General features: G+C 36.2%; 4 protein-coding genes across 7 annotated transcripts; 1 reads left to right on the top strand and 3 right to left on the bottom strand.

Annotated features, from left to right (window-relative positions):
- Positions 1-2354: 2354 nt before the first annotated feature.
- LOC126588407 (wound-induced protein 1-like) lies at positions 2355-2874 on the top strand (the record flags this gene model as incomplete). The annotated part of the gene is made up of 1 exon (XM_050253495.1): positions 2355-2874. A coding segment is annotated over one exon (492 nt), but the record flags the coding sequence as incomplete, so codon positions are not given.
- Positions 2875-4847: 1973 nt separating this feature from the next.
- LOC126591441 (F-box/LRR-repeat protein 3-like) lies at positions 4848-9302 on the bottom strand. Of its 4 annotated transcripts, none has more exons than XM_050257116.1 (8): positions 8626-9302; positions 7960-8085; positions 7237-7362; positions 6776-7169; positions 6551-6680; positions 5854-6148; positions 5522-5773; positions 4848-5223 (listed from the first exon to the last, which is right to left on the bottom strand). In XM_050257116.1, exons 1-8 carry the CDS (start codon positions 9265-9267, stop codon positions 5173-5175), a joined length of 2016 nt encoding a protein of 671 aa, XP_050113073.1. In that variant the 5' UTR covers positions 9268-9302; the 3' UTR covers positions 4848-5172. The 4 variants fall into 4 exon arrangements, with proteins under 4 accessions (XP_050113073.1, XP_050113075.1, XP_050113076.1 ...); XM_050257118.1 differs by having other exon boundaries at positions 7258-7362; XM_050257119.1 differs by lacking the exon at positions 7960-8085.
- Positions 9303-10124: 822 nt separating this feature from the next.
- Positions 10125-13002, bottom strand: LOC126589602 (U2 small nuclear ribonucleoprotein B''-like). The gene is made up of 5 exons (XM_050254954.1): positions 12826-13002; positions 11894-12066; positions 11392-11485; positions 10716-10795; positions 10125-10599 (listed from the first exon to the last, which is right to left on the bottom strand). Exons 1-5 carry the CDS (start codon positions 12896-12898, stop codon positions 10321-10323), a joined length of 699 nt encoding a protein of 232 aa, XP_050110911.1. The 5' UTR covers positions 12899-13002; the 3' UTR covers positions 10125-10320.
- A 3798-nt stretch (positions 13003-16800) lies between these two features.
- On the bottom strand, positions 16801-19913 carry LOC126589599 (phenylalanine N-monooxygenase CYP79D16-like). The gene is made up of 2 exons (XM_050254953.1): positions 18873-19913; positions 16801-17901 (listed from the first exon to the last, which is right to left on the bottom strand). Exons 1-2 carry the CDS (start codon positions 19839-19841, stop codon positions 17266-17268), a joined length of 1605 nt encoding a protein of 534 aa, XP_050110910.1. The 5' UTR covers positions 19842-19913; the 3' UTR covers positions 16801-17265.
- Positions 19914-21718: the final 1805 nt, after the last annotated feature.

Raw genomic sequence — 21718 nt, 5'->3', positions numbered from 1 at the left:
TGGTCCCTCTGAGTAATACCGTTAGAACTTCCATGGTTTAATGGGGAAAAGAAAGTTTGGATGTTCTAATGGAGTTTCCAAAAGAGCCATTGTTTCACTTTGTGACAAGTTTAGAGATCAATATTCACGAATTTTTAGTTCAAAAAATAAAGCTCCAACTCAACTAAAGTTGAAGGGCCCATACTCCAATTTCTCTAATGCATATAATTACAACTAAAACAAGCAAAAAAACATAAAATGGAGAATATATATGCTGGGAGCGTCAATCTCACGTTAGGAAAATGATTAACATTTTATGTGCTTATAAATAATTGGACTACTCCCATATTGCCAATTGATTTTATGGTGAAACCTCAAATTTTTTTTTCTTCAGAATAAATAACTATTCTAACAAGAGAACAAAGCATGCAATCCATTTGTTAGAGAAATTTTTCTGTGTGTTTGTTTCATTTCATCGAAAACTATAAACTCTAAATTCGCCAACAGATTTTCAATATTGTATATGTACCCTAAGACCATGAGTTCAGACACGTGGTTTTCCAGTGTGTAATGAGATTCAAAAACGGAATGCCAGGTGGCTGCAAAATGATCGGAATATGGGTGATACACTAAGTGTTTTTATATAAGTGGTGAAAAATTTCATTTTTTTAAGTTATTAACGTTTTAACACACATATTCCATAATTTATATAGTGACAAGTTATGTACTATTCCGTATTCCCATCACTGATAAATCTCCGCTAGATTTGACGCTTTAATTTGGTATCGCACAAAATGACAGCGATTCAGTGAGGTATTCGATTGCATGCGATCGAATTAATATTTAGTTGATCACGTATATAAACCACTTCTCGATTGCATGCGATCGAATTAATATTTAGTTGATCACGTATATAAACCACTAATGACCACAGGCTTAATTAGGTAAATCCACTAAATCAACTTTTTATTATTTTATAGGTACTACAAGAGAGATCATCTATTTAAATTATATTTTGTAAATCATATAATGTAGTTGTTCATGATTAAATTATTACTTAATGTTGATAACTGATTATTGATAATATCAAAAAGTTGAGTAATCTAGTGTTTACCTTAGAAATTTTATTATTTGAATTAAGGGAATTTTATTATTTAAACTAAAAGAATTGTTATTGATACTCCAGTATCTAATTTTGCACTTCAAGGAAACGGATTGAAGCGATTAAGGCTTTTTAGCTAAAATGATTTTTGAGATTAGCATAATTCTTCACTTTGGTTCTTGAAAATGAAAATCGCTAGAGGTGGTCCATTTGTTCACCGTAAATCATTTTGGTCATTACGTAAAAAATCTATCAATATCCTCATTAAATTATTATGTGAACGACCGCGTGGCGAACTTAAAAGTATTTTTGTCAAACCAACTATTTTGACTAAAAACCCAACAATTATTGTTCTAGTTTGTCTTTGTAAAGGGTAATGCTAGAAAAACTACATTTGTAAACAAAATCTTCTAAACTAAATTACATGGAAATTGATGATTCGACTTTTACTTAAGTGTTAGTTAACGTGCTTATTTTTATTGGTGACACATCATTTAGTTTGCAATTTTAATTTACAAATTTAGCCTACCTAGCATTACTCCTTTGTAAAAAGAGTAATGCTATATAGACTAAATTTGTAGATTAATTTTGTAAATTAAATTAACATAGAAGTTGATGATTGAATTATTATTCAAACGTTGATTAACGTGCTTATTTTTTTATTGGTGACATATAATTTAGTTTGCAAATTTAATTTACCTAGCATTACTCTTGTTAAAAATTGGAAGGTGACATGTGAGGAAGTTCTTACAATATTAATCATGACCCTTGGCCTTTGGACCCAATGAAATTCCAATTAAGAAGACTAGTGAAAAAATAAAAAAACTAAGCATTGTGATCCAATGGTTTGAGTTTGTTCGTCTCGTTTAGCAAATGCATGCACGGATATGTTCACTAGACTTGAATAAATGATACATCAATTATTGAAATAAAACTAACTTAGTAAGTTAAAATTCTTGTCATAAATTTAACACGTGTCGATCAATAATAGAGACCATAAAGAGGCCATACACAAAATAAGTGCAGAAAATTTGATCTCAAATTTTTGGTATGTAACGTTATACTATATACAATTATAGTCAAAACTATGTACGAGCATAAACAAAACTCCATCGTTTCAGACTATCTTACTGCTTCATGCAACTACCCAAACTCCCCCACTCACCAACTTTGTACCGCTATATAAACACCAAGGCTCGTCCAACTTCAAAGTACAAAACTGTGAAACACTCCCAACTCAGCAAGTCCCTCTTACCGAGAGCCATTGCTTTGAGCTCCAGACCTGGCAAACTCTCAACCATGTCTGCTGGAGGGAGAACATTCGGAAGAAGCCAGAAACGAAACGACAGTGACGGCTTTATACCAAGCCTTAACCTCCAAGGACGTTGATGTCGTTCACTTTCTCCTAGCCCCGTATCTCGAGTGGTGGTTCCATGGCCCCCCAACTCACCAGCATTTGAACCGCCTGCTCACCGGCGCACCTCCGTATGACTCATCGTTCAAATTTGTCCCTCTCTCGATCGTTGCATTTGGGTCAATGGTGCTGGCTGAAGGATACGACGAGGTTCGTTCGGTTTCGTGGGTGCATGCATGGACCGTCAAGGATGGGATTATTACCCAGGTCAGGGAATACTGCAACACGTCCGTGACGGTCACGCGGTTATCCTCACCGGATATCAGATCACAGCGGGGGACTTGCCAGAGCGTCTGGCAGAGTAAGCTCTCGGATAATAAGTCTGTGCCTGGCATCGTTTTGGCGCTATAAGCCTATAACTAGTAATTAAAAAAAAAAGTGCTTAGATATGGGTCCAAAGTAACTAAAAATTAGACCTATTTCAAAAGTATGCCTATAAAATTGGACCTATTTCAAATTTTCCCTTAAAATAATGCTACGTTAATTATGATTTGAAATCTTACAAATTAGTATTAGTTTGAAAGGGCACACGAAATAACCAAAGTAACATGCATGTATTATTGTCGGTTCAAAAACCAAAATAATGCTACGTTATTTGCAGTGTAGCGTTGTACTATTTATCTGGTGATTACACAAGTGTTAAGGGCTAATTTACTAATCCGTAATTAGATTGAGAGGAATTGAATTGAGGAGGAATTTGAATGAGGTGAAATCAGAATCAAATTCTTGTTAAACATGTTCACTAAAATTGGTTGAAATCGGAATATGAATGATATTGATTTATATAAACTGTTTACTAATTCACATGAATCGGAATGAAAATTAATATGATTACTAAAATACCCCTATTGTAACTAATTTATTTTATATCTAATTATTTTTAGTAAAACTTACCAACATAAAACAAACCCCAAAAAAAAAAAAAAAAAAAAAAAAAAAAATCACTTAGCTGTCCTCTCTCTCCCCCATCTCTCTGCTACCATGCTGACCCATCCATTTCTAAAATTTCCCAGGCACCTCTCTCTCTTCCCCTATCTTCCCCATCTCTCTGGTGACCCACCCCTTTCTAAAATTCTCCAGGCATCTCTCTCTCGTCCTCGTCTCTTCCCCATCTTCCTCTACTGTCGACCCACCCCTCATTGTGAGACCACCATCTTCCCTGTTCTTTGGTCTTCGTCAGGAACGCAAGCCTTGTCAAGCAAGGGCTTGAAGGCAGCACCTATGGCCAACCATCACCATCACAAAGGCTGCAAACACTAACATTGTTCTCATCTTTGGAGTTTGAGGGTATTGCCGGTATAAAATTTGGATTCCTGATGAAAACCATTTCTAGGAATCCAAATACCTCCTCCTACTCGAGAGTCGGACTCTGGCCATTTCAGGAGTTGAATTCCTGATTTTATGCGGGTCCCATAATTATTTTGATTCATGATGGTTTGGTAAACATTGGAATGGTTGGGGATATGTGCAATTCCGTTTCCCACCATTTCATTCCCCTTTGGTAAACATGCCCCAAGTGATTTGGCTGTCGAGTATATAATTTGCGTATGGATAATGTTAGAGAGACCATCAATTTAAATTAGAGAAAAATGTAGCAATGATTTCTCAACTTTAACCTAATTGGAGTAATGGTCTCTCAACTAAAAATATTTGACCATTGATCCCTTAACTCATCAAAATGTGCAGCTATGATCATTTTTGTCAACTTCATGTTGGAAGAAACATTACTACAATTGGACTAAAGTTGAGGAACTATTGCACCAGTTAGGTTAAAGTTGAGAGAGTAATTCTCCAATTGAGTTTAAGTACCATTGTTACAATTTTCTCATTTGGTTTCCATATTTGCTCCTTGATTCAGCCTCACGTCCGTGGCACGTGACTCATATTGACGAAAATTCTATTGGAGTTGATAAAAAAGATCATAATTGCAGGTTTTGATGAGTTAAAGGATCAATGGTCACAAATTTTTAGTTGAGGGATAATTCATCCAATTGGGTTAAAGTTAAGGGATCATTGCTACAATTTCCTCGTTAAATTATATTTTGTAAATCATACAACGTGGTTGTTGATAATTAGATTATTACTTAATTGTTGACTAACCTACTTATTTTTTATTGGTAATACATCATATAGTTTACAAATGTGGTTTAAACATTGGTCTCCCTAACATTACTCTTTGTGCATCTTGTCGTGTGGAATGTGTATGATCAACATCGTAACATAGTCGAAGTCGCAGTGATACACAGAGATGAAAGCATGATGAACTCGCCAGGATCCTTCTCTCAAATTTATCGAACTTGAGCACCTTTTTAAGGCACGTGCATAAAAGTTAATATCTAAATTATTGAAACCTTTATCAAAAAACCAAAATTAATTGATGAAGTTTAGTACAAAAGTATAAAAGTATTTAAATGTTATCAATGATACTGAAATAATAATAATTTTCATGAATCGTAGTCCGACTCTAATTCAAATGTTAGTTAAAGAATGGAAGACTTCCCGCTTTGCAAATGTAGAAGAATACTACTAAACTGTCTAAAAGTGATTGCGTCGCTTATTGATTCATTTCTTCGATGTATCGATAACATAAGCTTTTGCTTTATGGCCGAAGTATCAAAAACATCTTAAGGGGTTACAAGCACTTCATATGGATGTCTGTTTTTCAATCTACGTCGCTTCAGGGGGTCTTTCCAACATGCAGTTGCCATCCATTTGGATCTATTTCCACCTGAAAACAAGACATAAAAACGCTCATTTGACCCTCATCAGTGATTCAGTATAGTATTAGTAGCCAAAGTAGTGAGGGATGTCAGGAATTTGACATGAGGGAAGAACTTGTTAAAGAACAACAGTCTCTACAATTCTGACCATTGGCGTCAGTTGTTCTTATGTTGTCGTCCTTACCCACAAAACGCTATATGTCGGAGGGCAAGTTTTGTTTCTCGACGACTAAAATTCATGAAATTAACTCAAATTATTAGCTTAACATGATGGAGCTGCATCAGAACTGAAAGAATTAAAAGTACCTGGAATGCCTTGTTCCTCCAGTGAAACACACAGCCGCGGCCTTCCATGTGCTCAAAAATATATTTAGGGAGCAATGGTTTGAAGGATGTGTGGAGCTTTACTTTTGTTAGGCCTCCACATGCCAATAGAGCAGCAGCAAGGCCGTTCTGAGTCAATCCCGCCAAGTGTAAAATAGTAATGTTCTGTAGGCGGTTCGTGTTCGCAAGAGATAAGAGTCCAGCATCGGTGACTGAACAATATGACAAGTTTATCTGCAACATGAAGAAATGAACCCATGGTCTTAGTTTTGCATCGACTTTGATGTTCCAGACACAGTGGAAAGGGAAACTACCTGTCTGAGGTTTTGGCAAAATTGACCAAGCGCAAACATTGCGTTATCATTGATGTCGACACACTTTTTTATGTCTAGAACTTCAAGTTCCCTGCATGCCCTTGCAATAGTTGAAAGACCCACTGTCGAGACACGAGGACATCCTCGAATTTCAAGTATCCTTAACCTCAAACACTGTGACAATGATATTAATGAAGAATCTGTAATTTTATCGTTATAAGCAATGTTAATCATCTCCATTGCAGGACATCCGCAGGCAATTTTTGCAATGCCGGCATCAGTTATTCCCCTGGACCTAAAGGGAAAAAAAGAGAGGAAAAAAATCCCAAATAAAATTACTAGCAGAGGAAAAAGCTTATGAAAAATGCATAAATTTCGACATGGAATTGGTATTTGAGAGCTACTAACTTGACATGCCAAATCAGGATATCAGTGCCTACATTACTTTGAGAGATAACACCAACAAACGTTTTTGTTTTAGAAACTTGACAGCAGATGGAAAAGTTAGTAGAAACTACGAAACAAATGCAATTTAACCAATAAGGTGATACACAGATCCTGTCTTAAAAGAATGTTCAAACCGAACCTATTTGATCATTCAATTCATCAAATGATTGAACACCCCCATACATGTAGCAGTCAGTCGTTTCAGATATAGGACTGAAGGGAATACCTACTAATCGCTAAAGTCACTAACCTGTACAAATCGAGCTCTTTAAGCTTTGGACAGCCACTTCCAACATGTGTAAGTCCATCATCAGTAATGTTCAAGCAGATCCCCAGCTTTAGACAACGAAGTTTGGAACATCTTGAGATATATTTTAAGCCTAAACAAATCAAAAGTCGTCAATTATGAAGAGATAGAAATTACACACGAAAAGTAGTTAAATCACTCGAAGGAGATGTTAGATTTGAAATAAACCTTCATTGTTGATTTCGTTGTCCGTGACATCCAATTCCTCCAAGAATTGGCAACGCTGTCCAATCAAGAGAAAAGCGTCTTCAGAAACAAGGCTACACGATTCCATCCTGAGGGAAGTGAGGGAGGTGCATGATCTTGTTATGCAGTCTATAGAGGCATAAGTTATTTTGGTGCAGCAGGTGATGTCTAATTTCAGTAACTCTCTATGGGATTGCACAAGGAATGAGACACACTCATCTGTCACTCCCGAGCACTTGCTTAAGCTCAGCTCGGTCAGTGAGGCACACCAACTTCCGATGGCTTTTGTCGCAGAACAGGTGACCAAACAGCCATCTAGTCTAATCGATTTCAACCTCGAATAATTAAGTAGGCATTTTCCCAAGTCAGTGGTGACCTAAACCACAATTTAAAAAAAATGTCAGAACAGGTTCAAGCAAAGAAATTGTGACTAAGGTGATTACCATAGAGGGTTTCAGACTCACTGCAGGACCATATGCTAAAACAAGCTGCTTCAGGTGTTCAGCACCATTTGTCAGAGAAGACAAACCCACGTGACTGATATTCTGACATTTCGACAAATTAAGCGTCTGCAGAAGAGAAAATTAGTGAAAACATTAACACACATACAGCTGAAATGAGTGGAGAAAAATGAATGCTGCTCCTAATTGAATTTTTATAAAGCGGAAGACATTCACCGTCAAGTGGCAGAAATTTATGATTCCCTTCTGTTACATAAATACATCATATATTGCTAAAGAGCGGTGTCTTAAACTTATGTAAACTTATCTAAAGCATCATGTTTGTACCATACTTAGGGCCCCCGTATTTAGACCTCGTATAAATACTCGGGGGACTCACATGTAATTATGTAATAAAGGAAGGGGCAAATATGTAATAAGTGAGGAGCCCTTATTCTATAAAATGACCCATCACTCTCCTTATTAGGAGAGGCCAATTCCTAGGCCATAAGCCTCACATCCCCTCTCATATTCAGATCAAAGCTCTCCCCCTCTCAATCCCCTCACAAACAAAGAAATACAATATCAGTGTAGACGTAGCCCAAACATTGGGGTGAACCACGATACATCCTGTGTTATTTACATTTTTTGCAGATTCACGGTCGGATTTACGTTGTTCCAAGACCTTCGGTTTTGTGCATCAACACATCACAAGCAAATGAATACCTTGAGGGACTTGCAACTATGGTTAAGGGTCGCAAGGCCTTCATCATCAATTCCAAGGCATCCTTCAAGAACCAAGTCTTCAAGATGTTGTAGTTGCAGGATAGGTGGAAGACATTTTTCTGTGATCTGCAGTAAAAAGCATACATGTTTTTCTTCTGTTCATAAAAACATTCGAAATGGCGTGTACCAAAACAAGTGAAAAACATAAACTACCAAATGTAAAACTGGATCAACTGGGCGTGCATTCCTCCATCTTAATTCACTTGTACCTAGTTTTGTTCATGATTACATAATTACATCGCCCTAATATGTCTCCGTAGGCGAACAAATCAAGATCAAACAAGCATCCTTTTAACTAATGATCCACCACCGAAACCTTACCCCTTCGAAGTATCATATGCACAATGATAAATCATTTAAGAAACAGACAAATTTGCTCTAGGCACGCGAAAAATACGTCATGAGACCTACAATTATAATCATATTGTAGTCTGTAGATCGGGGTAAATGTTTCGTATCCGAGCTACCCTTATGCACCCGAGCTCAAATACCCTTCCCCGCACTTACATTAGTTTGAAAGTAGAATATCGCTTGTATAAAAAAACACCATCAAATGCAAATAGCTGAAAAGTGAAAAAGCAGAGAGAGCCAGAGGCAAAGGAATACCGGCAAGCAAGAGAGATCCAAGCTCCGAAGCTCCTTGCATTTCACAGCGATAAATCCAACGCCCAGATCAGTGATACGTATGCACCATCTCAAGCACAGCAATCTCAGCTTTCTACACCCAACAGCCACACAACCAATCCCGATATCCGTAATCAACTTACACCGCGCCAGCATCAACCTCTCCAAGTTCTTCGCCTCCGCCACAGCCTCTGCCGCCACGTCAGTCAACTCAGTGCCGTTCGACAAGTCAATTTCCACCAAAAAAGAACAGTTCTCCGCCAACCTACGCAGCCCAGTGGCGGTGAAGTGTCTGGAGCGCGAGAGATTGATCGAACGGAGCGTGGACTTCCAGGAAGCAGAGAGTGAGGCGAGTAAGGAGTCGTTGACGCGTGGACAGCAGGAGAGGTCGAGGTGGGAAATCGAAGGGAAGCGGTGGAGGACTCTGTGGAGGAGCTCGGAGCGGAGGGGCTTGAGGGATTTGCGGTGGAGGCGCTCGAGGAGGTAGAAGGACTTGCAGACGAGAGAGAAGGACTTTCTGGTAAATGGGTCGTCGTCTAGGTGATCAAGGACGGCGTGGATGATCTCGTCGGTGAAGATATCGAATGGGTTGTTCATGGCGGCTGTGAGGCTGAGCTTTTTCATGGGAGTGAGTGCGTGCCTGAGTCGATAAGAGTTTGAAGGCGACAAACTAAATTAACAGAAAACGGTGGATTTGGGGGACGGAAGGATATCCGGATGTCAAATTACGATAATGTCCTTGTTGACCATCGACTCCATTCTTTCTTATCAGGGAAAGTAAGCATTAGTTGTGACAGGAAATAAGCATACATATTTTATCGTTTGTTTAGTGACACGTGATGTACCATCCGGTGTACCGATAATGAAAAATTTGAGCTCCAACACATAGAACGAAAAAGTCCATCATAATTAATTAACAAATTCGTATTAGTGAGTTGAACCTTTTACTTATAAATAATAAAAAAAAAAGAATATCGAAGAGATTGTAACGTAAATGTCAAGGTTACGCATTTCATTTCACGATCCTATGAGTGACGTGCAACCAACCAACCGTCCAAAAAAGAAGCGTGAAAGTGGAATCTGATGGTTCTCAAGCCGAGCTATGATCAGTAGCACGACACCTTTGATCTGTATGTGATTCACACTCGATCAAGGGTCAAAAAGGGCCCCTGCATACACGAGCACGTTGGGGTCACGACTAAAAAAAATTGATACTGGAGAGACTAAATTTTTAGACCATTTTTTGTAGATCATATAATGTGGCGTTTGATGATTGAATTTTTTCTTAAATTATTAAAAAAAAAGCTCAACCATCAACCAACACATTATACTGTGTACAAAAAATGTCTAAAAATTTGACCTCCTAACATTTCCCAACTAAAAAATTGCCGGCACGTTAGCAAAATCAGATGGTTCTTAGCTGTTGAACTGGTGGAATATGATGCTTCGCAGCTTTAAGAGAAGTGCTTTTCAATGGAGAATATCAACAAAACCCAGTTCTCATGTATTTAGGTTCAATACTCCGATTACATATGAAACCAAACATATGATAAATTGCTTCTGCATTTAGTTTCTTGAGGATCAGCATGAGCACAGTAAGATTAACAACTATTCAACTATTACATATCCGCAACGAAACAACACTCGACTACAGAGAATAGGAACCGTAATTTTCGGTTACTTCTTGGCAAAAGTGATGGCAACGGCATTTTGAGGGGTGACTTTGAAGCCTTGAAGGGCCTGCATGGCGATCGATGACTGAATGTCATCCTCATACTCTACAAAGGCGATGCCTGGCTTTGCATCAATCATCCTGACTTCCCTAAACCCTGCAAACTGTTTGAAGAGCAGTTCAAGCATATCGCTAGTGGTTTCGTGGGGCAAATTCTCAATGAACAGAATATTGTTCGGAGCTGCTGCTTCCTGTGCATTTGAGTTACCATGGCGGGATGGGGCCTGTTGGCGATACACAGAGAATTCAAATAAATCCACCATTCAGAGCGTGGGAGGGAGTGGACAAAGAAGTATATCAAATAGCATTGCTTAGCAGTGATCATATCGAAAACACTTACCGTTCTGCCTCCATTTTCAGCAGCTGCACCATTTTCGGTAGCAGGTTGTTGCCCTTCATCACCTCGCCGCTTTCTTTCAGCTGAATCAACAGATTTGTTTCAAAACGTAACTCACTTGATATTAAACAATCTAATTTGAGCAAACATTTTTGTCTCTAGAAACTGAAAATTTTGATATTCTGTATCAGCCAACTTGTATATATATCCAACCTAAATAGACCTTACTATATTAAAACCACGTCAATCAAATATTATCTTAATTTTCCCAAGTCAAGGGAAAAATGAATGCTATAAATAATACCGTGATGTTCCTGCAACCAGCAGGCCAGAGAAACCCAAACAAGTCAAATGCAGTCCATCAAATTTCTCTGGACGTGCGGCCAAAGTAAGACAGTACTTTAATACTAAGAATGGCTCGCAAACTATCACAATAATATTACTTTTTCTTACTATTAGTACGCACATACCCAATAGGTTCCAGTGGTTCAAGTGGAAGCAATGTGTTCCTATGCCCTGATGGTTCAATTGGAAACAATGTGTTCTTAAGATCCTCGGGAACATATAAAGCCAGTCCTTTCATTCATTGTAATCTTTACATTCTTATGCTATAACGGTGGTTCATGCATATCATAACTAATTTTAAGGTTATTCATAATTCAAAGAAAGTTTCAGTCACCTTTGTCTTCCTGCTTCCTTTTCTTTTCTTTTGGAGCTAAGGTTCCTTCTGCTTCAGCAATGCAATCTGACTTTGTTTTGGCATATTGAATCCGCTGCACCAAATAAATTGTGCTCGTATTTACATTTTTGAATAAGAAAATTTAGTGGATGTGAATATCGCAATAGTTAAATCAAATGCCATCATTTGAGAAAAACAAAGCAACTCAAAAACAGAGTGCATGTCCGTAAATAGATTATTTTCTTTCAAAGTAAACTTCGAGGTACCAATAACTTCATCTTTCAGTGTATGCAATGCCGGTTGTGGTCTTCAAGCTCACAATTAAAACAAAATCATCCTCAATGATAAACACGCATACATATAGAACTAAAAATTGAGAAAAAAAGGAAGAATAATGCATAGGCAGGAAAGCTTAATATGGTTATAGAATTTGGATTAGTAACAAGCATGTCCAACATATATAAATACGCTACCAACTGGGCTCATTCAATTTTAGACTCACCATGGGTTTATCATAAAACGGAAAGTTTTGCATCTGCCGCACAGCATTACTGGCAGAAGCCACTTCTAGAAATGCAACCCATGCTTGCCCCCGAAGCCTGGGTGTCTTCAAGGCAACAACATCCAAAATCCTTCCATATTGAGAGAATAAGCAATAGAGGGACCTCTTCAATTCTGCTAAGTTAAAAGAATGCCACTATTAACATACAAAGCGTATCCCTAAAGGTAGTAAAAAAACATCTTTTCATGCTAGACAATTCAAAATTCGAATGCACAAAAACCAAAGCAAGGTGTCAAGACCAATATAGATAAGAAAATTGTGATTACTCTCTTGCCTATATAGCGTCACTTTCTCAATTTTATGATCCATAAAAGCACCCCCAGTGAACCAGAATCATTTTACAAACACCAAATTGTCTAGTGTTGCATTTGGTTTGGCGGATTCAGATGATAAAATTTTGAATTGATTCTTCATATAAACTATATGATGAGACGCTAGAAGTAATAAACTTGATTAAATGAAATTGAAAATCTTTGAATCCCTTGAGAATTCAATACACCATGTATATCAAATGGTTAAATCTAAACCCTCCTTTTACATTCATCAATCAATTTTAACCTGAGTAAATTTAAGCATCCAATTCAATCTGCAACCAATTTCTCAATCACCCACTATTCCCAATGTCCACTAAATTCACAAATGCCCTAGCTTCTGAGCTTGCATTCACCAATTTAAACCAAAACCCTAAACCCCAAGTAGAGAACTTAAAATTCAAAATTACAAAAATAAAGCTTAAATTTTGCGTACTATAAATTACTATGGTGAATTTAAAATTAGAGACCCAACATTTAATTTTCCTGTAGTTTCTTTCTTTTGTGATTTTCTCGGCAACCAAACAAAGGGAACAAGAGATAGGGCAAAGATTGAGTTACCTTCTTTTTTGATTTTCTCGTTGAGGTTCTTAATGTATATGGTTTGGTTCGGTGGAATGTCCCCTGAAAGCATGGTCGCGCAGAGAGAGAGAAAGAGAGAGAGCGCACAGCTTGAATTGTGTAGGAGGGAGGGAGGGAGGGAGCGAGAGGAGAGAGCCTCGGTGACGAATCGGATCTGAGCCCTAGAAGATGTTCATAGCCGCCATTGGGCTGTAAGGTTTCTATATAAATTTACGGGTCATTGGGCCTTGCTCTTTTTCTTTTGGGTCAAAACTTGGGACCATACCCTTTATAATCCCAATTCCTTACCCTTTTGTACAAAATTAGCCCACATGCAAAGGCTTGAAACTGCTTATAAATGATGAATAAACTGTTATTTAACCTCCTAAACTATCACGTGAGTGTCAATTTCCCTTATGAACTAATTTTTCAGCCAATTGACCCCCTAAACTATGTTAAAGTGGCCAATTCACCCCCTACCGTTAAGTGTCTTTAACTCCATCTAATTTTCTGTTAGAAAGTGTCATGTGCTTGGCACTTGACCACCTTTTTACATTTTCTGTCTAAATATTTACAAAGAAAACATATAAAACAAATATTAAAAAAAAAACATACAAACCCTAAACTTAATCATTCAAAATAATAGAAAAAGTAAGGCTTTTTATATTAACACCCCACAAAATGTTGAATGCACCCTATATTAAAATTTAATATTAAATGACTTATTTACTCCACTATGCAATGACAATTTTGACTTTATTATGTATTTTTTTAAAAAAAAATTATAAATACACCCCAAATCACTTTTAGCGTATTATTTATCTTCTCAACTATCAAAATCATCTCATCCTCCATTGTTGAACAAAACCCTAACCAATGAAACTACAAACATGTTGATTGAGAAAAATTGTTTTTGATGAATGAAATACGAAATCGATGTTTTTGAAGCTTCACATGAGTTAAGACTTCACATTTTTCATTGTTTTAGTGATTTTGATGACATCGATAATTATTTACTCTTGCGTTTGCTGCATTATTTTTCAATATGAACCCTAAAAGATGAATATGAATATAGAAGTTTAAATAATACAGCAAACACAAGATTAAATAATTACCGATGTCATCGAAATCACTAAAACAATGAAAAATGTGAAGTCTTACCTCATGTGAAGCTTCAGAAACATCGATTTCGTGTTTCATTCGTTAAAAACAATTTTTCTCAATCAACATGTTTGTAGTTTCATTGGTTAGAGTTTTGTTCAACAATGGAGGATGAGATGATTTTGATAGTTGAGAAGATGAATAATACGCTAAAAGTGATTTGGGGTGTATTTACAAAATTTTATTTTATTTTTAAACCTAATAAGGTCAAAATTGTCATTGCATAGTGGAGTAAATAAGTCATTTAATATTAAATTTTAATATGGGGTGCATTCAACATTTTGTGGGTGTTAATATAAAAAGCCTTACTTTTTATATTATTTTGAATGATTAAGTTTAGGGTTTGCATGTTTTTTCTTCTTTTTTTTAATATTTGTTTTTATATGTTTTCTTTGTAAAGATTTAGACAGAAAATGTAAAAAGGTGGTCATGTGCCAAGCACATGACACTTTCTAACAGAAAATTAGATGGAGTTAAAGATAGTTAACGGTAGGTGGTGAATTGGCCACTTTAACATAGTTTAGGGGGTCAATTGGCTGAAAAAATAGTTCAGGGGGGAAATTGACACTCACGTGATAGTTTAGGGGGTTAAATGACAGTTTACTCTATAAATGATTGACATTTTTTTTATAGAAAATGTCTTTAGGTTACAAAAACATTTAAAGTACTTCTTGCAAGAAGTAGTAAAGTGTTTTTTTTTCTTTAGGATTCACTGTCATTTTACTGAGAATTAATTCCAAAAGTATTTTCACTAAAAACGCTTTCAATCATCTTAAAAGCACTTGTTAACAAGCCCAAAATTATTTGGCTCGCTTGTAAATCATAACACACAAAGATAAAATAATAAAAAAGCAGGAAAGAAATAATTTTGGATGGAGCAATTGTTAGTTTTCATGCTTCGATGGTCTTGACTCTTAATGGAGTGATCTTATAATACGGAAGAATTTTTTTTTTTTTGAACAAACGATATTATCTATATTAAGGGGAAGAGGGTGAGCTTAGGCTCACAATGGGCTAGCAATAATGTGGTTCAAACTCGCTTTTGGCGAGAATCGAACCTTAGACCTCTCACTTACAAGTGAAGAGAAATACCACTAGACCGTAGTACTAAGTGGCAATACGGAAGAGTATTATTTAAGCGTCTGTTCTAACAACAAACATTGAATCTAGTGACAATGGATTGTTCTTTTTTTTTTCTCTCTTTTCTTTTATTATTATTATTATTTTTTATTTTATTTTATTTTATTTATAAAAGGGGATAATTGGTGATAAGTCACAGTTGTCCACTCTTTTCGGGCCCGAAAAAGCTATGGGGAATTTCACCCTGTTCATAACCATAGTCATTGTAACCAAGTTGAGTCTTAGATGTTAAGATTGGTTGATTCTACTCAAGTTATTCGGTTGAAGGTAAAGATCAAAGCTTATAATCCAACCAATGTACGTTGTTCTAAGGTAACTTAATTGTGATCTAAATTAGATTCCATGTTAGAAACCGTGCATGCATACCTAGGTGGTTAAACTCAATCAGTATTAGTTAATATGTTCTTAACATGCATCTATGTTTTCATATCTAGATTTAGGAATAGTTCTAAACTGAAAATTGAGTGGGTGCATGTCGTGCTCAGCGGAAAGTGGTTGGCACTCAATCTTCAGTTTCCTGATTTCGGGTTTTTCACACGTTTTTACTCAGTTTTTCTGTCCTTTTTTTTGGGTTATCTTCTAATAATATTAGGGTCGGTTCTCCTACTTGCCATATAACATTATAAACATATATATCTTGATCCAAATTAAGGTAATAAGAACTCACATATGTTGAGAAAATTTTGTATTTTATCAACAGTCTTTTCGGTGAGTTCATTGTGGATATTATGTTCCTAATTATTATGTTCCTTTGTTTAAGATTTTTTCTAAGGTTTGATGAAAATTTTGTGGAGAATAGTCGTGAGACAAGATTGTCATGGTCGAAAACGACAACGGTTAGAACTTGATATGTGATTTGCTAAATCAACTTGTTCATTGAACCCTAAACTCCAAATTAATATAATCTTTTGAATGATAAGCTTCATACAAATTTATTTTACATATTTTTGACAAAAGATAGCATTAGCATATTCAATAATTAATTGTTAGGAGGTAGGCTATTAGTAGGGATGGAACCCACACTAAGGTGCGTATACATCATTACTTTCCACAATTGTGACAAAGCGTCATCTGAAAAAAATAATTAAAAATATAAAATACAAATATTACTCTATTTTTAATATAATATATCGTTGTATAGAAGAAAAAAAATATTAGATGATTAGAGAAAATAAGAGAAAGAGATTGAAAGGACCGTAATTTATATCCTTCAAAAAAACTCATTGCACGCACATGACTAATCTTTTTTACATATCAAATTTTAAATAGGAAAAATTAGTATCCGGTCCCTAGTTCTTACTGTTTATTAACTAAGACCTTATTAGTTATCAAATTTTGATTCAAGTCCCTAGCATTAATGTGATAATGAATTTACATGTTTATTATATAATTTTTTAATATAAAAAGTAGTAATTAATTTAGGGTTTAATACTCACACCTCTATTAAACTTCTAATTAATTTTCAATTCAAACATTTCCAAAATAATAAAAAATTAAATTAAATTAAGTTTGTACCTATTAGTTTTTTTATATATATAAAAAGATTCTTAATTTTTAATCTTAAATGTACCCATTCATATAATTTTTCAATTTTTTTAATCTTAAATGTACCCATTCTCAAATATATCAATTTTTTATATGTAAAATGTACCCTTTTTTAATATAAAATCCATTCAAATTTTTTAATCCATGTTTAAACTTATATGGGTACATTCTTTTTCGTTGATTTGAGAATGTATCCATGTTTTGGTACAATAACTTTTTTTGTTAATTTTGGTTAATGTACCCATACATATATGTACACACACACAATATAATAGAGAGTATAATTTATATTTTATTATTTTTAATCCCATAAATTATGGGTTTTATTTAAAATCTCATTAATATAAACAATTACAAATTTCAAATTTCAATTTTTAATTTAAAAAATATAGTAACTTACATTATTACATTAATGTCAGGGACCTCAATCAAAAACTAAAAACTAACAAGGTTTCAATCAAAGAATATTGATAGTTAGGGACCGCATCCAAAGTGTCCCTTTTAAATAACATCATTTAATCAAATACAAGAGAGGGTATGAATCTGTTCCACTTATTTTAGCCGATCCAATCAAATATAATCTGTCCAGTTGCTTCAGTTTCCCGTATTGTAAACGTGAGCTGCCAAGCGCGGCTTCGCATACGCAAGCAGTGGCTTAGCGAGTAAGAGGTCGTTTTGTGACTCCGTGAGTTCAATGCTCGACTCAGTAGGCGGCACGTGCCAGCTAAACCCATGAAGAAGCCTAGCAAACAGCATGACGGTCATGGCAGTGCCCAGTCCACTGGCTACGCAGCCCCGCATTCCCGTGCTGAACGAAATGAACCGCAACTCCGACTCGGTGAGCACCACCCCGGACCCGTCGTCCTTGAGGTGCCGCTCCGGCTTGAACTTGAGAGGCTCGTCCCAAACTTTAGGGTTACGGCCGAGCCCGACTCGGCTGAGAATCACGTGGCTACCCTTGGGGATGAAGTAATCTCCGACGGTGGTGTCGGCCATGGACACATGGGGCACATTGAACGGTGCCACAGGATGGAGGCGGAAGGCTTCTCTGGCGCAGGCCTTTACAAAGTTGAGCTGCGACAAATCGGACTCTTGAACTTGTCTGTTCTTTCCGACCACAGCATCAAGTTCTTGTGTTGCTTTCTCAAAGAGTTCGGGTTGATTTATCATCTCTGCAATTGCCCATTCAGCAGCATTTGAGGGATTGTCCACTGCTGCCATTATTAGTTCCTGTATCCACACAACAAATATACATGTTAATTTCTTGATCATTAATTGGTACCAACAAAAACTTGAAGAGGATTTATGCATATTATTGCAGTTTAGGAGTATGAATTCTTTTTAGAGGAATTATGTTATGTAACTATAGGGATATTAATGACCAAAACAGTTAAATTTCTATAAAATAATAGCCTTGGGATTAAGAAAATTTATTAATTTAGCAAAATATCGAATACCTGATAAAGTAATAATTTATTAATTTAACTATTAATTAATAACTTATTAATTACCAAGGCACTTCTTTTTTTTTCTTTTTCTTTTATAAATATTGTACGTTTTACTTAGAGAGTTTTATAAACTAATAATTCTATGTATTTGTTTGTACTTATTTTTCTCTAAAATAAATAGTAAGTTGCCCAATGTTCTGCATTATTTTATTTTATGAACATTTAACTAAACAAAAACTCTATTTATATAAACAAAAGTTATTGTAACAAAAAATTATTTATTTATATCTTATAATTTTTTATAATGTATTATCTTATAAATTTAGTAAATTATTAATTTAGCACGTTATCGCCAAATTGAGACAGGCCAAAAATATTATTTAACCAATCACAAGCTAGTTGTTCAATGGTAAATGACGAATTACGAGTCTTCCTTAAAACTAAAAATTGGAGGTATCGGGTTCGAAACCCACTATTGGTGTGAAAGCTAGACTTGTGGCCAGAAGAGACTGAAATGCCTCTGTGAGTCTTCTCCGTCCCCGAAAGTGATGGATAACTGTGGCTTGCCATCAGTTATCTCATTTTTTAAAAAAGAAAAAAAATATTATTTAACCGAAGTTATTACTTTATCGGGTACTAAATGATCGAGGTTCTATTGTATTACACTGACGCTTAATAATTATTTATTATTATAAGCACATGCACAAACTGTAAAAACTCAATAATTTCAAGAGAGATAAGAGAGAGACTTACGTTGACTTGAGCTTTGATTTCCTCCACAGACAGTAAGGGTTCACCAGTCTTGTCCTTGAGAGAGATAAGAATGTCAAGCAAGTCTTGTGCTTCCTTGTTATTACCAAGTTCCATATGTTCACGAACCCTCTCTTCGATTAAGGGGTCTTGGTATTTCCCTGTATCTCTTATGGCATCCTTGATAATCTTCTCATGGCCATCCAAGTCAAGCCCTCTCAAGCATGGGATGTAATCGGATGCAGAAAATGAATAGATGTAGTTAAGCATTGTAAATACATTTTCCAAATACTTTTGTTCCTCCAAACCAGGTCCGCCATCCTCCATTTCCTCCCCAAAGTATCTCTTGTTGAGAACCATTTTCTTAATCACATTTGCACAATAATGTTGAGTGGCAAGTCTCAAATTCACAATGCCACCACCTTCATTATTCTTGCATTGGTTGTACACATACTGAACGATGTGATCAGCCTCCTCGACCCTTTTGTCTGTGAGCCACTTGTGCCTCATCGGAGAAAGCAATTCGCTCGTGATTACCCTCCTCATTTTCTTCCATTGTTCTCCGAAGGGCACCATAACCGTAGTTATGTACCCTTTGGTGATAAGGAACGTGGAAATGCTAAGTGGCCGCGAGGCAAAAATCGCATCTTGCTTCTTCAAGATTTCGCGGCTGAGTTGAGGGCATGTGATGGGAATCACATTCGTGTTTCCGAGGCGAATGCATGCAATTTCGGTGTTCATTTCGTCCATCATCTTGTGTATCCACCGGAACGTGGGCTTGTTCGCGAGCAACTGGGGCAGGTTTCCGATAATAGGCCACGGTTTTAGGCATTTGGGAGTGGGAGGAAGAGGGTAGTGTTGCTTGCACACTTGGTTTTCTTTACAATCCCTTTGATGCCAAAAACGTTTGGTTAAGAAATGTATAAAGGGGACTAGTAAGAACAATGAGAGAAGGCCGATATTGGCTTCCATCTTTGCACTTGGAAAGGATTTAGCTAAAGAACTCTTGTTTCTTTTCTATATTGGTAGCTACAAAATGTTGAGATCTCTACAAAATGTTGGTGTCATTTCACGTATTTATACAGGGCTACCGACATGGAGAAATGAAAACATGTGAAACTTAAAACAAAATACTATGGGTTGGTGGAGTGGGGAGGATCAGTTGTCCTCTTTTTTCTTCAATGACATGTGTTTCGATTCGCCATATTAGATTAAATATTATTATGTAAATTATATTAGATTAGAAATGTGATTGTGTAAATTATATCATATTTGGATATCTTTATGGGATTCTACCATATCTCTTAGATTAAATATTATCCTATTAAAGTTGTAATCTTATTGGATTAAGGAATTTACTTTCCCTACCATTATAAATAAAGACACAACGGAAAAAATGTGGAAAGTTTTGTTAATTAATTGTTAATTTCTTTTGTTATATGTGGACTCATAAATAAGAGAAAATAATTAGATGGATTCCAAATCCCTATACCAAACATTTTATGGAATTATTATTAATGTTGCAATCCTATTATATTATAAATGTGATTGTGTAAATCATATCATAATTGGATATCCTTATGGATTCTACCATATCTCTTATATTAATGTTGACCCTAAAAACTACTAAGTTTACGTGGCATGTAGGCCGAGTAACTAATGAGCTAACTACGTCATTCGGTTATGTACGGGGCGTGCCAACTCGACGACCGGGAGTAAAATATGATGATGTCGCGTTAAGCGTGCTGCTGACTTCTTGATCTTATGGCTGCGGTCGAGGAAGGAACACGTCTCAGCCTTCGATTTCTAGAGCCTGAAGAAAAGCTGCTAGTTCTGCAAAATTCAATATCAAATTCGGCTTTTAATGTGTTGAACGTAGTAATCTGTAACACCTCACTTTGCCGAGAAGGCTGATGAGATGACATTTACCAACAAGGACTAAAAAATCCTTGTCAATCGAGACTTGGATAAATAACCATTCGATCGAGAAGCAGTGTTGTCTATCCAAACTGAAGGTGATCCTCGATCGGCTGATTCTACGGCTCCAGTTCTATCTATCCAAACTGAAGATGTCGCTGGTTGCCTTCACAGTGCTATTTATCCAAACTAAAGATGTGTTGGCAGGAAGAAAGGGGAGAATGATAAAATCTCAAGATTGTTGAGAAACTTTGCGCAGGGTAATTTGTGTGTTGAATTGGAGGGGGTTTGAACGATACATTGAGTCTTGTATTTATAGGGTTGGTTATCTACTTGGCACGACCTAATAATTTCATAGAAACCAACTCAAACTCAAACTCTTATAATTAAGGTTGATCTGTGGCATAGGTTAAAGCCTATCTTCCAGATGGCTGACTTTTCAAACAAGATAAAAACCTATCCCATAACCCATCCAAAAGCCTATCCGTGGCAAACTTATCCCATCATAACCAAAAGCCTAGCCTACCCAAGCTTTTTACCTCATCATAATTCCATCAATTCACTTCACCAATTGAATCCATCATGCACATTTCCCCTGACGAAGACCATGTACATGCATGATGGTCCCTTCACCAAATTAAACTCTGAAAAGTAATTCTAATTGATGAAATACAATCACCATATCTCAAGATAAAGCCATGTGCTACAACCCCATTCACTCCAACACGTCCATGAATTCCAAGCCAATTTGAATTGTACCACCCACTTCAATATCAGAGATAGGACTTGGTTTTGATAATAATTAGCCACGTAGGAGATTGCATGCACCTGGGGCTTCGATATGATGAGCCCATTGGAATGTCTTTGTGCAATCCTTTGAAGACGGATCCTCTCTTTTCAAAACATCCAGCTGAATGTACCTAATATTATAT

The sequence above is a fragment of the Malus sylvestris genome, chromosome 11 (assembly GCF_916048215.2).
Source record: "Malus sylvestris chromosome 11, drMalSylv7.2, whole genome shotgun sequence".
Taxonomy (NCBI): Eukaryota; Viridiplantae; Streptophyta; class Magnoliopsida; order Rosales; family Rosaceae; genus Malus; species Malus sylvestris.
Note: the sequence above shows the minus strand (reverse complement) of the source record. Positions and strands in the feature narration are given on the sequence as shown.